A 17,006-nucleotide genomic window follows, 5' to 3' on the forward strand; every position below is an offset into this window, starting at 1 on the left:
ATCTGTATCTCCAGCAATTTACAATGCTGCAGTGTATTTTTACATCTGTACCATCACTATTTTTCTTTTGGCTTACCCATTTCTCTATCCTTTTACTTCTCTTCCAGACAGATCAGTTACAATCAACAACCTTCAACATCCGTTCTCTGCGTGCACCAACACCATTGTCGTCATTCAGCACCTTGGACTCCACTTTATCACCGGCATCTCTTGTTTTTTTTCCCATTACTTTTTAAATTACCACATTTTCGATTTCTCATTTTTTTTTCTGAGTATGAGATGATAGGTCATTGCCTTGAAATTGTATCTCACATCACTTTTCATAGATTCTGCTCCACCTACTGAGTATTTCTACCATTTTCTTATTCTGTTTCAATCTATTCTAATTGATTGAGAGAGGATGTAAGGATGGAATCCACACAACACAAATAAAATTACATTACGTCATCAGTATTTTCTCATGTCTAAAGAACAATTTATAAACAGAAAAAGTGTATCCAAAATGCAAATAAATTAAATGTCATGGCTACAATGGAAATGAAGTGAAATATAACTACAACGTCACCAAGAATGTGGGTGCTGATTTATTTATTTAGCCTTATGATTAAATTGTTCCTCAAAAACTAGTAGATGATGTCAAGTGTATTAAGAAAGCATTTTAGAATATTAATCACCCACTTCTGTCTGGGCTTAGTCCTTTTCAACAACCTGTCTTGATCTCAGGCCATCATTAAAAATGAGAGAAACACAATAGTCTGCAGATGCTGCGAGTGTAGTAAAAACACAGACATGCTGGATGAACTCGGCTGCTTCTGCCTTTTCTGATTTCTCCCTGACGAAGGGCTCAGGCCCAAAACGTCGGCAATATATCTTTGCGTCCTCTAGATGCTGAATAGACCAGCTGAGTTCCTCCAGCATTTCAGTGTTTTTACATAATTAAACATGGCCCAGTTTCAAAAATAAACAGCACAGAACTTTACTAGTGTCAGATGAGAAGCAATTTATTCTGCAAATCACTCTACAGCAACAAACACAAGTGCAAATTTTACTAAAAACATACAAGCTAACACTGGCCAATCCCAAAATAGCATTCTGTCTTAAAAGACTCTCGAATGACTGGACATAAAACATTCTCTAAAGCACATTAAAATCCCACAGCTTATACCAGGACAATGTATCTTATTTTGTCCTATTTTCCTTCATCTCTTCTAAAATGTTGTAAATGTTTTCTTTTTCAAATTTTGTTGGAGTAATTCGGCGGGATAATATCATTAATAATAAACCTTTTAAAATGCAACTCCAATTTAACAATGTTCCTTCCCTTCAATTCATGTTACAGCAACCTGTATGTTCAACACAAGCTGTATTCATTTTCATTAAAAATATGCAGCATTGCTTACAACATATTCAGATAATCTTAAAATACATCGTTGTTTTCTTCTACAAAAGATTAATTTACTTTCCAAAGCATTTTTACAGGCTCATGAAAAACATGGTCTTAATTTGATTAAGATTTGTTAAAGATACTGTTGTTTGATTATATTAATAAATATCTACAATAACCCTTAATAACAGGCTGTAGTGTTTACAAAATTTACCTTCAGATTATTTTTGTATTATTAGTTTTGATTTCCTGTCTGTCCATCCTAACTGCCTGTCTACAGCCTCTAAAATGCATTGTAAATTTCTCATTATTTCAGTTGTCAATTAATTTCTAAATCCCAATTTAGCTAAAGGCTGAAAATAAAATCTATGATTATAACTTCAAGAAAATCCCTGTAAATGTGGCTTCAGTAATTCTGAACGGATCCCAACAAATTTGGAACAAAATACTCTGATATCCTGATCCCATGGTATATGTATTTTTAAAAAAAATCATATTTAATTGGCCCTCACTATCTAAACCGGCTTGCGACATGAAATAAGCAGAAAACAGCACACACCAAATGCTATGTGACCCCCTCAGTACATCAAAACTCTACAAAGCAATTGCTTGAATCTTTTAGCTAGTAATACGTCAACATACTCATCTGGCACTAAGGTCATAGCTTTTGGCTGTTACAGTAAGCACTTCATGCTATTTTTTTGCGAGATAAATCTAACATGTATAACTGCTAATGGCTACCTTATCCTAAAGAGCAACACCAAAAGGTGCAGAAACACAGATGCTGTGAATAAAAGCATAACTTCAAGTATATAAGGGAATACACACTGGCCACAGAGGATACCTATTATACCGTATATATAATATATCTACAGTACATTAAACTGCATATATGTACTATAATATCAAACAACTGATCAAACAAAATATGAAAAGTCAGTATATGTAGAAATCTAGCACTGAACTGACATTCTAGTTAGATACGATCCATAACTTTGGATTTGCATCTTACTTAAACTAGCTGCACGGTATTTCTGAACAACTTAATTCCCATTTTTGTTACAACTTGTATTGTAAAAATGCAAAACACCAGCATTTTGTGAAAAATCACAATAATATTGTGGTCACATTGTGTTTTGGCATTAATACTTCCACTGCTCAACTTACAAACTGCTATTCTTTCCTGAGCAGACTGTAATCCAGGGATTCTTTCCATATATTATTAGTTTATGGGCTTGTCCCTTTATTCCCATTAAATGCAAGTGTGTATTAATTTATCTTCCAATAAATATTAAGAACATGTACCCTCCCTCTCCTACAAGAACAATTCATTCAACTTAGAATGAGTGGCTGGGAATAAAGCACGTCAGTTGCTTTCTGAGTACTGATCCATTTCAACACTGCTTTCAGGCATGAAACATTATCAATGCATTTGTCATCAGTTCATGCAAGCAGAGCTGAGAAATAACATTGCGAGGTGTGATGTACTGCAGTTGTAGCCATTTAAAGCCAGAAACATCCGGCATGAATGGAAACAAGATTTTGTTTCTATTCACTACGGTCTGAGGACATGATCAATATTTAATTAAAAGGAATGAACACAATCCCACTTTGAGCTTGTGAAGGCTCAGAGCACATGCTATGAACAAACAATTAAAATGTTGTGGAGCAAAATCACAATCCTTGCTTGGCTAATGCAGCAGTAACATCATCAGCAAGTGTGGCAAGTTGTGGTGATTCCATCAAGTTGATGCTTCCAGAAGAAGAGACGTTGCTGAGTCTGTGAGGAGTGGTGGCACCCGATCGTCCTGGGGACTGAGTAACGATGTCTGCTCCATGGTCCACACGAGCCCTAGCATTTTCACGGAAGCTAAGCTTGTGGCTTTCAATCTATTCAGAAAATCAGGGAAATATTCACATCACTGCAGGAGACAATAAAAAAAATAATAACTGATACAATACTATGTTTTAATTGGGAGTGTGACTGAATGACCAATTACAGAATTGCTGGAAACTCTATTGGTTGGACACCTGATGTTGCACACAACTTTATTGAAGGAATGGATTAAACATTTGCTAGTTGAGACTTGTGAATAGAACATAATAAAGAAATGGATGGTTCTGGGTATCATGAGGCACAGAATAAGGGAAGCAAACCATGTTTGGTCCTGATAATTTTAGTTTTATACTGAAATTTGGGTTTTATTTTGAAAGTTGTACAGAATATAATTTAGATTCAACATTGTCTTGATTTAGCTACGAATTTTATTACCCATTTCCTTTCCTACCTTTACATTTCCACCTCCTGGAGTATGATGTGTATTATCAAGAGAGCCAACCTTGGACTGAGCTTTTTCCTTAAAATCCAGTTTTTGACTTTCAATTTTAATATGTCCTCCACCTAAAAATGATTAATGGATCACATTTTGAATTGCACAACAAACAAAATGACAACGCTCATTTCAAAAATCAGACACATAATAAGTTAAGAGTACAGTACCTGGTCTATAATGTATATTGCTGAAAGAACCACATTTTGATGTGATGTGACTCACATCTATTTTCTTGGTAACTATTTGTACCTGAGGAACATGAGAACAAACTCTCAGCATAAACAGCAAGTTATTCATTGAACCTGAGCACTGCAGCAAAATGTTTCAAAAATATAATTATATTCCTTTTGGATAGAAATCATCAACTATTCTGCAACTCTTATTCTATTATATATGGCGACTTGTTTTTTTAAAAATAAAATTTACCATATATACTGAAAGAGAGAGAGAGAGTTATACTGCTCAAAAGATGTGTCAGGAAAGCAATGAACATAACGAATATTTTTGCCATATATTTTCTTTAAAAATAACATTTTGGAGTTAGATTAGGTGAAATAACTCGGTTGGAAATATCATGACTTTATCTGCTGGTGTGCCATGCCATATCCTCTGAGAGTGGGCACTATTCAAGTTAATAGCTTCCTTTGATGAACAAAATATTACAATATATTTACACTAAATTCTAGCCTTCTTTAAATTAAAAAAAAAAGCATTATATCCTTCAGGATAGACTAATGACTAAAGCTCATTTCCTGGCTAAAGCAGAGAAAGGAATGTTGAATGCATTTTAGCTCAAATATGCAAAGAAAAACAATAACAAATGTAATTAATATGGTTTGATATTTCAGACAAAATATTAGTTTACAATGGTCCAAAACAGTTAAAAGGTAAACAAAGGATTTAGAATTAGATCACAAATACAGCACAAAATAAATGTTTTGTTACATGTCTCGTCTATACGTGGACATTAATGAGGAAGTGAAAGAAGTCAAAAAAAGAGGGGTGCATCACAAGCTTAGAGGATAATTGGGATGGCTTTAATTTATCAATTCATCCTAAATATTTCTGAAACATTCAGACGATTTGGATGCCTTAAGACCAAAAAGAATCCAGTATTTCCCAAAGTGATATTGCATTTTATTCTTTAGTTCTACAAACTTGGGCCAAGGAGAGAAGACAGAATCTCACAACAATGGTTTTTATTTTCATGGAAAAGTATTTGTCAATTCAATTAAATCTGTCCAGTAATTAAAAAAAAACAAGTCAGTAATCTTAATTTCTAATGTGCGGTTGGCATTTAAAAAAAAAACTTTTCACACTATGAACCATATACCTTTCCCTCTTGGTGACATACTTTCCATTAACTACTTCAGATTTCCTCCAATAGCAAATGAAAAGCCAAAGCAACAAAGCCTGAAACAAAACTTCATTGTTAATGTAATTATTTTTTCTTGTCTACAGCCTCTTCTTTCCCTTGATGTAGTTGTTCAACAAATTACACATTATTTTATTATTTTATATTCTAAATTTAATTGATATTTCACATTACAAGTTTGCATTTATTACAGTACTTTAACCTCAACAAATTAAAAACTCTATGATGGTATATTGAATAGTTAAATGGAATTGTAATTTGCTAGCTAAGTCAACTGATGGGCATTTTGAAAGGGAATTGGTAACTATATAATTCATCAAAGAATAGATGAAGCAAATGATGTCTCTGAAGTCAGATTGTTCGGTAAAACAAGGAACTACCAGCACTTTCAAAACAATTTGCTATAGTTTCATATCTCACTACGCAGTTAAGGAGGATAAAAATGGTTGAAATAAATTAGTAGCAATGTAGTTTATTTATTTAACAGGTTAAAGTTTGATCCTGTTTTTATGTTTAAAGAAAATTAAAAGTAACTTTTGTTTAAGTAACCATTTGTCTTGGTGAATTTCTATTGCTGCTGGGTTTGGGCCCATCACACAGTACTCAGTGAAATATCACACTTTCTTCACATTTTATTAGTATGCATTTATTTTATCTTTCAATGCAGAGGAAGTATACTCTGTGCAGTTTATTCCTGGAATGTGTCCACTTTGTTGGCATTTATATTAAATGTTATTTTGCCATATGCCATGGCTGTGGAAGCAGTACAATTTTCCCAAATAATAATGAAGGAAGACTGTAACAGTAAATAATTGGGATTCATAGGGAAAGTAGTTTTGGGGTTGACTGAGTACAAATTGTAGAAATAAAAGTGGTTGATGGCTCAATACAATGAGTAGGAAATTGTATACTGTTTCAATAACATTCTGTAAAGAAGAAAAAAAGCAGAAAATGCATTTTATTTAAGGATTAAAAATAATATGCAATTTTGAAGAACCCAAAAAATCCAAAAGAAATGTAATGCCTTACTTTCAGAATGGTTTGGAATTAGACAGAGCTCATCGAGCAATAAGAAGGAAACCACTTCTGGGTCAAGCACCATGATCCGTTCTGATTCGATGTTTGCATTATCAGGATAGAGAATTGATTTTAAGACTTGCTATATAGAATACTAGACGTAACCTTTATTTGTTAAGAATAATAGGTTTTTTTAATGCTGCTTTGAGCCAGGCTCTAATTAAACATAGTCAAGAATTTAATTCGGCCAAAGCTGTTTTGTGGAAGAAGGGTTATAAATTTGCTTTTCATTACCCTGCTGTGTTAAAAGTTTTTTATGGGGATTATCAAACTCATTTTTTAAATGATGATGCTGAGGCTCTTATTCTTGCCAATTCTTTGCCTGTTAATAAGCAGGGGCAAGATTAATTTTCTCAACAGCTTGTTTTGGTTCCGATAGGGAAGAATGGGAAGTGGGAGATGGAAACTTAGCAGTTAATCAATATTGGTATTGATGATGATCAAGTCAACCAAGACTTGGAAAAAGCTTACCATAACTGAATTGATTATGTTTTCTTTTTGTTTGTTCTGTTCGGTGGGAGGGAGAGTGGTTCGACTGCCAATTCTTCCAAAGTCATCGGCAATTTTGTAGCATTTGTCATTCCCGTATAATTGAAGGGGGGTACGACACTTATATTGTTGTGTTTTTTTTAAATGGGTTATTTTCTTATTTCTTTCTTTGAGGAGAACTTTAAACATGTTTATAATTGAGTCATGGGGGTGTTACAGAGTTCTGTGTTGTGTATTGGCCTATGTGTTGTGTGGTTTTATGTTAAAAAGTGACAGTTTGCCTTAGAGAGCCAAGGTGAAGGTGGACTGCTGAGAGAGTGGGAGATGGACTGAGCATGTGTAGAAAAATGATCCAAAAATTTCTGGACTTGGATGATAAACCACCACTGGGTGGTGGTGTGGAGTGGAAGAAGGCCCAGAGCATGAGTCATTGTTTGGAGGACAGTTTAGAATGTTGAGATTTCAAAAAGGATGAACCAGAAGGATCCGGACCAAGCCAGTTGTTCCCTTCTCTGCAAGCAACACAAGACAACTTCGAATTTTGTGCTCTCTCTCTCTCAAAGATCTTTTGGCTTCAGTTTACCAAACAAACTGAATTTTGTTTATGATCTTTGCTTCGGTTGAGATTGAAGTTTTGTGAGTCTTGTGTGTTTTGTGTCTAAATTTTTCTGTGGGCTGGTTGAAAATATAACTTAGACTTTAATTACATAAGTTATATTTAGGCTGGGGAATTTATTAGTTTTACACTGTTATAGAAATTTGCATAGTAACCAATGGGCATTGTTATAAAAGGGGGGGATTTTGAATTAAAGTTTGAAGGTGAATTTTTTGTTCATAAAGTATTGTTCATCTTTACCCCTGTGTGATATGCCTTCTTTGTGGTTGCTGGTTTGATCTTGTAACAGGGGTGCTTTGTCACTTACGTGGGATGTAAATGTAATTTGCTATGGGTAATTTAAATTTTGCCACTTTTAATGTTAACGGTTTTAATAATCCGATTAATAGAAAGAGGGTATTAGCTTATATTAAAAAAGTTGAAAGTTGATATTGCATTTTTAAAAGAGTTTCATTTGACTGAACAGGAACATAAAAAGTTAAAAAGATATTATGTTGGACAATTTATAGCATCTTCTTTTAATTCTAAAGCAAGGGGTGTGGCTATTTTATTTCATAAGAAGTTATCTTATAAATTGAATTCCGTTTTTGAAGCCGTTGGTAGGCTTTTGATTGTTCTGTTGGACAATTTATAGCATCTTCTTTTAATTCTAAAGCAAGGGGTGTGGCTATTTTATTTCATAAGAAGTTATCTTATAAATTGGATTCCGTTTTTGAAGCTGTTGGTAGGCTTTTGATTGTTCTGTTGGACAATTTATAGCATCTTCTTTTAATTCTAAAGCAAGGGGTGTGGCTATTTTATTTCATAAGAAGTTATCTTATAAATTGGACTCTGTTTTTGAAGCTGTTTGTAGGCTTTTGATTGTTAATTGCAAATTTTTTTCAGAATTTTGCACCTTAATGAATGTTTTTGTTCTTAATATTGATGATGAACAATTTATGGTAGATTCTTTCCTTAATTTAAATCAAGCATATGATAAAATTGTGGCTGGAGGTGACTTTAACTGTTGTTTAGATCCATTGTTAGATAATTCTCCAAAATCAGTTGTTAGAACAAAAATGGCTAAACAGTTAATGACAGTAATGAAAGATATGAATTTAGTGGAGATTTGGAGGAAATTAAATCCTTAGGATAAGAACTTTTCTTTTTATTCATCTCAATATGACTCTTCTATAGATTTATTTTTAGTATAAGCGCAATTAAAAGGAAGAATTTTTAAAGCTGAATATAAGAGTTGGATTTTGTCTGATCATTCTTTGTTGTTAATTACTTGTACTGGTTTTGAGATAGTGAAGAATATGTATAGATGGAGATTTAATTCTATGTTGTTGAGAAATCTTGATTTTATTAAGTTTATGTTGGATCATATACAGTTGTTTTTGAAAATAAATGTTGACTCAGTTGGTAGTAAATTTGTTTTATGGGATGCTTTGAAAGCTTATTTGCAGGGGCAGATTATTAGTTATACAGCTAAAATTAAAAAAAAACATTTGGCTGAGACTAATTATTTAGAGAAGAAGATTGGAAAAAGATCTGCAGCAGGATTCTATGGAAGCTAAAAAAAAGTCTGTTTAACTAATTTGAAATTGCAGTATAATTCATTATAAACTTATAAATTTGAGAAGTTATTGCAGAGGACTAAACAGAGTTATTATGAGTTGGGTGAAAGAGCCCATAAAGTATTAGCATGGCAATTAAAGACTGAATAGGCTTCTAGAACAATAAATGCTATTAGACATAACTCACTAATTAACTACAAGCCTCAGGAAATTAATGATGAAATTTGTTTATTTTATTAGAAATTGTATACTTCTGAAGTATTGGAAGATAATATTAAAATTGATACTTTTTTTGTCTGAATTGGTTTTACTGTCTTTGAAGAATACAGATATTAAGGACTTAGATGCTTTTTTTTAACTGTTGCAGAGGTGGGGGATGCATTGCAATCAATGCCTGGTGGGAAATCTCCAGGAGAGGATGGTTTAACTTCTGAATTTTATAAAGAATTTCAGGGTTTACTAACTCCTATATTGATGGATGTAATGAAGCAGGCGATGGAGACTGGTTCTTTTCCAGATTCTCTTTTTAGAGCACTTATCATGGTTATTCCTAAGAAGGATAGGGACCCATTAAAAGTGGGATCTTATAGACCTATTTCTTCATTAAATGTGGATTATAAAATCACTGTCAAGGTTCTAGCTAATAGGCTAGCTAATTATTTATCAGATTTGATTCATGTAGACCCGATGGGCTTTATTAAAAATTGGTATTCAGCAGACAATATTGTGAAGTGGATTTCTTTAATTAATATTACTCAGGAGCAATCTGGCCAACCCATGGTAATTGCTCTTGATGCTGAAAAGGCCTTTAATAGAGTGGAATAGAGCTTTTCGTTTAAAGTGTTGGAAAAGTTTAAATTTTGGCCTCTCTTTATTGGCTGGGGTAAGGCTTTGTATAAAAATCCTATGGGCAGAGTTGTGACAGATGGACAGATATCTTCTTCGTTTGAACTATCCAGATTGACTAGACAGTGCTGTCCTTTGTCACCAGCTCTACTTGCATTGGTTATTGAACCTTTTTCTCAGTTGATGAGACAAGATGGTAATATTAAAATTATTAAGGTGAAAGCAAATGAGTATAAAACAAATTTACTTTCAGATGATGTTTTCATATATTTAACACAACCTACGCAATCTTTGGGGAGTTTGCATGCAAGATTGGAGCAATATGATGAATTATCGGGATACAAGGTTAATTGGGATAATTAAGTTTTTAGGAATTATATTAGATTATAATTATAATAATTTATATGAATTGAATTATTTACCTTTGTTGTCTAAAATTAAATATGATTTGAAATGGTGGATTTACCAATAACGTTAATAGGACAAGTTAATTGTGTGAAAATGAATGTCTTTCCCTGTATTCAATACATTTTTATATCTATTCCTTGTAGAATTCCCCAAATTTTTTTCAAAGATCTGAATGCTTTGGTGAGGAAATTTTTATGGAAAGGTAAAATGGCGAGGGAGTCGTTGCAGAAATTGACTTGGAAATATGCCTTAGGAGCACTGCAACTTCCTCATTTTCAGAATTATTATGAATCAACGCAGTTGAAATTTATTAAAAGTATGTTTGAAGTGATAAACCTTTGGTTTGGGCCAAGACTGAATTATCTCAGATTGATGAGAAGAGGATGGATCACTTTATTTATAAATAGAATTCTCAGCTTTTACAGAGTTATAATTTACCGGTGTTGAAACATTTAATGGAATTATGGACTAAGAAGAATGGAATTATAGGTAAGGAAGGCAAAATCTCGGCTAAAATTCCTTTGTTTCAAAATAAGATTTTTTCTTTTTCATTAAATAATCAGCTTTTGAAAATGTGGGAACAGAAAGGAATTAAATTGGTAGAGAATTGTTATGAGGCTGGGTATTTTATTTTGTTTCAAAGAATGAAGGAGAAATATGAAATTTCTTCAAATACTCTGTTTATTTATTATCAAGTTAGAGCCTTATTGTTGGATAATTTTGGGTATACACTACAGTTGCCTAGTTTGAAATTTTACTTACTGAAGGGGGTAAGAAGGGATTTATATCTGAGATGTATGCTTTGTTACCGAATGTAATGCCTAAGCCGGTAATTCATAAATCTAAATTAAAATGGGAAAAAGATTTATCTATATCTATTTCTCAAGATGATTCGATGGCTATATGTGAAGATAGTATGACTAAAATTGTAAATGTAAGGTATAGATTGATTCATTATAACTTTATTCACCAGTTATATTTTACTCCTGAAAAGTTAAGGAAATATAAGTTTATTTCTTTTGATTTATGCTTTAGGTGTCATAAGCAAGTTGGCTCTTTCTTGACTCTATTTGGTTATGTGAGACCATGACACCTTTTTGGAATAGAATTAAGGAATTTTTAGAAGTTTTATTTAAATTTAAAATTTTGCTTGATCCTGTGGTATTTTTATTGGGTTATATTAAGAAATTGAGTTTAGAATTAAAATGAGATAAGTCTCAAATTGCTTTTTTGAGATTGTCTCTAGCTGTGGCAAGAAAATGTTTGGCAATTACTTGGAAAAATTAGACTGACTTGAGTATTCAATGGTGACATTTGGAAATGAGGTCATTGGAAAATATAACGTACAATTTACGTAATAATTATCCTTTCTTTGTTAAAGTTTGGAGCCCAGATATGAGATATATGGGTTTGAATTTGTAGCAGATTTTTTCCCATTGTTGGGATTGCACTAAACCATGACAATAGTTGATGGTTGTTATGTAAGTTGATCTTCTCTTCTATCCTTTTCTCTTTCTTTCTTTTGGGGTAGATTAGAAGGGGGTTGGAAAGGCTGGGTGGGGCATTGTATGGGCCATGATCTTAAAAATGCTGCTGCTAGCTCGATGGGCCAATTGGCCTTACTCCAGCACCTACTGTCTATTAAATATTATGTATTTACTTGTATTTTGATTGTATGACATGACTTATTTTGAATAATAAATAAAATTTGAAAAAAAAAAGAAATGTAGTGCCAAAATTGTTGGTTTCTTTTGGAAACATTTTACTCCAAACTGCACAATGCTCCCAAAGGATGCTTATATGTGTTGAGATTTTAAATAATTATTTTCATTAAGTTTACGCCGCTGATTCCACTTCTAATTTTCTCATTACAACTGCACTTGCATTCCTCTATTCTTTCCTCTCTCAACTAGATTAACTAATTTCCTCAACAGTGAATAAATTATTAGAAATGGGGCAGAAGTAAGCTCTTCAGTTCTGAAAGCATGTTTCAATCCATTTGCCATGGCCAAATTATCGCAACACCTAATCATACTCTCCCTGGGCCTTTTTTTAAAATTACTAAATAATCTGACATTTCTGAGGACATACTACCCTTTCATGCAGTGAACTCCAAAGATTGGAATCTTCTGAGTAATGAAATTTCTCATCTTTGCCCTCAATGACTGATATCTTTTACCAGAGTTTCAGGCAAGTCACCAAGGGGAAGCATTGTCCTAACATTATCCTATTAAACTCTCAGAATTCCCTCTTTTTCTTTTCAATGCTGACAGGATTGGATGCTCCTCTCTTTCCTTAAATAAATTATCTTATTTTTATGTTCACCCAATTATAGGAAGTTCTCAATATCCCTTTGGATCCTCCTCATAGATTTTAGCTAAATCTGTCACATCAAGAATCTTAAAAATTGCTGTATTCTCAGGTTATCTTCTAATTTCCAGGTTGACATTATACACTTTTTTGCTACAGCTAAGGCTATCATAATAAATCTTTTTTGTGCTCCATCCAAATCGAGTCCAAGTTCTTTACTTCTTATATTACTTAAAAGAAGGATCTCTGGATTTTTTGGTATGTTGCTTTTTGTGATTTTATTTAATACCTGGTTTAGATCTTCACAAAACTTTTCCTCTTTCTCACATGCCCAAATTGCATGTACTATTGTTCCCGTTTCCTTCTTACAGCGAAAACATCTGTCTGATACTGTTGGGTCACATTTATTTAACTTTTGGGGCGCGGTGTATACATAGGAACATAGGAAGTAGGAACAGGAGTAGGCCAAAAATGGCCCATCCAGCATGCTCCGCCATTCAATAAGATCATGACCGATCTAATTTATGACCTAACTCCACCTACCTGCCTTCTCCCCATATCCCCTAATTCCTCTCTCATGTAAAAATTTATCTAACCGAATTTTAAATATGTTTAATGAAGCACCCTCAACCACTTCCCTGGTTAGAGAATTCCAAACATTCACTACTCTCTGGGAAAAACTATTTTTCCTCATCTCTGTCCTAAATCTACTCCCCCGAATCTTGAGACTGTGTCCTCTCATTTTAGTTTCCCCGGCCAGCTCAAAAAACCTTCCTACATCTATCCTATCCATACCCTTCATAATCCTATATGTTTCTATAAGATCTCCTCTCATTCTTCTGAACTCGAGCGAATATAGCCTGTGTAACCAATTCTATTGTATCATGTGTAACCTCATGTTTATTGTATTTCTCATAGTTCCGGAGCATAGCTTTTCCCATGTTTCATTCTTTATCTTTATGTTTAGATCTTGTTCCCATTTTTGTTTGGGTTTACAGCTTGTTTCCTCATTCTCTTTCTTTTGCAGTTTGATGTACATGTTTGTTATAAATCTTTTAATTATCATAGTAATGAATAAATGTATTCAATTTGAAAAAATAACATATAATTTAAGAAATAACATCACAGTATTCGAACAAATTTTGGAACCGTACATGGAACACAACAGAGAAGTCCTACTGCAGACCTCCACCGCCTAAAATGACAGAAGGAGAAGAAGACGAAATGAACTGACCCAGTATGTAAAAGTAGATGACACAAATTTCTTGTATATTTTCATTGTGTGATGACATTGTTCAATGGGTTTAATGTATCATATATGTTGAACGTTGAGTGGGTGGGGAGGAGGGGGTGAAGGAGGGAGGGAAGGGAGGGGGGGAAAGGGTAGAAAATGACATTGTGTATATTCAAGAGGGAAATGTTTGTGTGTATTTTGGTCAGTATGGTTCATAGTGTGAAAAAAAAAGAATCTTAAAAACATTAGAGTTTGATTGTGGGATCTAAGTATGAAAAGATAAAAGCAGAGGAGCAAATTTGTGAAGAATGGGAGAGAAAGGGTTCATTGCTTAAGACCAGTAAAGAAAAAAATGGTTGTAATTTTATTATAAAGTAAGAAAAGTGCGTAGCTATTTAATTCTAATTTGGCAAGATATCTAAAAAAATCACTGAAATGAGGAAAAACATGACCAAAGTTATTAATTAGACTGCACATAAACACAAAGTAAAACAGCCAAATACAACATAAACCTGTTCAAATTAACTTATTAATCCATTAAAGTTTACCTGCATAGCTTCTGTTTGAATTATAGTAGTGGAGAAGTATATTATATAGCACTAATAAATCCATTTGATCCCTACTGGTGTTGCCCAAGTGAGTTGACAAATACAACCTGAAGAAATTGGATTCCAGTTCCATAAGAGGTATAATTAGATTTACTAATGAACAGGATGGGTTCTATTTTATTATTTGTTATTTTTAGAGATGGTAAGGTAAATGTTGACCTCTGGGAAAAACTCCCTTGCTTTCTTTCAAATTATGCCATGGGGAAAGGAATATAAGTAAATAAAGATTACTGACACAATACAATTTTTCTACATGCAAAACATCACCAATCTATTTTGGGTAAACACTAATCAAATAATTTGAGCTGTGCTATTTGCATCATTAACATAGATTAAAATAAATATTTTAAACTAAAGCATTTATGACAGAGAAATAAAAGGACTATTAAATGCTTGATAATGGCTGTAAGAATACCAAATCAGATGAAGATTGTGAATTGCTCTCTCTATCAATGTGATTCATACAATAAAATTCTCTATTCTCTTAACATATGGAATTTAAGCGTAGCTACATTCAATGCATACAACAAAATACACAAGGATCCATGAATATTTTTTAAATGTTAAATCACATGAAATGATGCAAAGAAAACAGACATTCCTTTTTAATTGATAAGCAAGCAAGCGATATCATATATGCTTTTTAAGAATTTTACATAATAATTACAGAATGTGTCTCTCAAATACATTCTCAGTTGTTAAAGTAAGGAAGTGACTCACGTTTCCAACCAGGGGAGAATAACGCACGTTGTCCAGCGAGCCACATTTTGGCTGAATATGGCTAAAATCAGGTTTTACATTTGCTATACCTGCATGCACCTGAAAATGATAGGGACTTTACCAATCAATATCTACACACTAATTCAGTGAGAAGATGCCCACTGTAAATAATATTAGATACATATTTTGTCATACATTTTTTGCTTATAAAAAGGAATTTTATTTCCAATTTTCACATGAAAGCTTTAATTCCAATCGGATTATGATAAAGTTCCACAATATAAAATACTACTAATAAATGTTTGGCTTTGATTGAGGTTTCTGCAGTTTAAATTCAAACTTTTCTTATAATTTCCATTATTCTAACATGGTTTCGGTTAAAATTCCTGTTTAAAGAACAATAAAGAATTTTATTTTATAACTTCATAGTTGTACTGCAATGAGCTATCTCACAAATGACATATTAAACAGAATAGATTTTTAATTTACTGAACCTTGATTTTAAATATATATTTCTGCATGAACAGTATTTGGTTTTATCCATACTTAAGCCTACATAAAGAAGTTATGCAGTAGAAATAAAGCCAAAAAAAAATGCAGCATAAAAAGCTCCATGTGCAAATGACAAGTAAGCTGTATACAAACATACATACATGTACCCAGACCGAATTGTGTTTCTTATGCAGCATCTTTAATTGATGTATAGCACACATTATTTACAAATTGCTTTGAAACACGAGACTCTACTTGAAAAAAAAATGATTTGCTTTATAACATCTCATTAATCACCAATGGACCCAAGACAAGTTTTTGGGTGAGGATCTATTTCTCACCCATTTCTTCTTGCACTACCTCCATCAACAACATACAAAAGACTGACAAACACACTTTCACCGAGAGAACTGCTTAATTGTTAAAAATATTTTCAGTTGCCAGATAGATTTGCTTTCTTCCAAATATCACAATCTTCATTAAAATAGTTGAATTAGAAAGTTATTTCTCATCACAAGGAAAATTTAGTTAATTTGCACAATTGTAAAGCAAGAATCTCATCCTATTACCAATTTTGACTGACTTCTGTATAAATGAAACCAAACAGCAATTCCGCAAAGATATCTTTGGAGGATCATTCCTGCCATGACATTTACTTTTCTGCAGACTAACAAAAATGTCATTAACAATAATAAATGAATTGCTGTTTGAAGCTTATAATTTACAGCATCTTATTTATAATAACTGTCTTTAAAATATCCTCTGAAAAAATACAAATTTTAAACAACTTGACAAAATATTAATCTGTTCAATCAATTGAAGAACCTTTACGACATCAATAAAGTTAAGATAATTTATTTCTTTTTCTTTAATAAAGAATCATGGCATTAAAATAATGGAGCATCAGTGAGATCATTTAGTTAGAATTATAATAGTCCTATTTACATTACCTTACATACTTGTGTAATAGTCGAGATTTTTGGACCAAATTTGACTTTTACACAGGTCATATTTTTGACCACGGTAAGTATCTACATCATTCAAGGTGTCGGGAGTTCGGATGGGGCTGGGACGAGGTGGTAAGTCTGCTTTTGGGGTGTAGGGAGCTTGGATGGGCAGGCGATGAGGCCTAGAAGAGTCTGTGGCTGGAGTTTCAGGAGCTGGGATGAGCGGGTGGTGGGGATCCACAGTTGGGACATCAAGAGCTCTGGTGGGCTGGTGGCCGGGCGAGGATCCACGGTTAGGACATCTGAAGCTCTGGTGGATAAGCAGCCAGGGTGAGGATCTGCAGTTGGGGCAATGGAAACGCTGGTGGGCTGGTGGCGGGGCGAGGATCCATAGTCGGGGCGATGGGAGCTCCGGTGAGAGGGTGGTTGGAGTGTCAGAGCTCAGATGGGTGGGAGGCTGAGGTGAGGGTTTGTGGTCGGGGAGTTGGGAGCTCGGATTGGCAGGAAGCTGAGGCAAGGGTTCGCGGTTGAGGTATCAGGAGCTCAGATGGGCAGGGAATTGGGCCAAACATAGGAGGATTGACTTTTACATGGGTCAGATGGAAAAT

The 17,006-nt window shown here is 33.6% G+C and overlaps 1 protein-coding gene across 1 annotated transcript in view; it reads right to left on the bottom strand.

Annotated features, from left to right (window-relative positions):
- Positions 1 to 1,860: 1,860 nt before the first annotated feature.
- The window catches only part of LOC138762445 (microtubule-associated protein 2-like), a 434,932-nt gene continuing 419,786 nt past the window's right edge, over positions 1,861 to 17,006 (bottom strand). Inside the window, exons 17-20 of the mRNA XM_069936203.1 lie at positions 14,960 to 15,058; positions 3,885 to 3,966; positions 3,673 to 3,785; positions 1,861 to 3,274 (exon numbers count right to left, since the gene is read on the bottom strand). Of these exons, the coding sequence (XP_069792304.1) occupies positions 3,059 to 3,274; positions 3,673 to 3,785; positions 3,885 to 3,966; positions 14,960 to 15,058 (510 nt within the window). The 3' untranslated portion in view covers positions 1,861 to 3,058. The remainder of the gene's footprint in view (positions 3,275 to 3,672; positions 3,786 to 3,884; positions 3,967 to 14,959; positions 15,059 to 17,006) is intronic.

Source organism: Narcine bancroftii, chromosome 4 (assembly GCF_036971445.1).
Source record: "Narcine bancroftii isolate sNarBan1 chromosome 4, sNarBan1.hap1, whole genome shotgun sequence".
NCBI lineage: Eukaryota > Metazoa > Chordata > Chondrichthyes > Torpediniformes > Narcinidae > Narcine > Narcine bancroftii.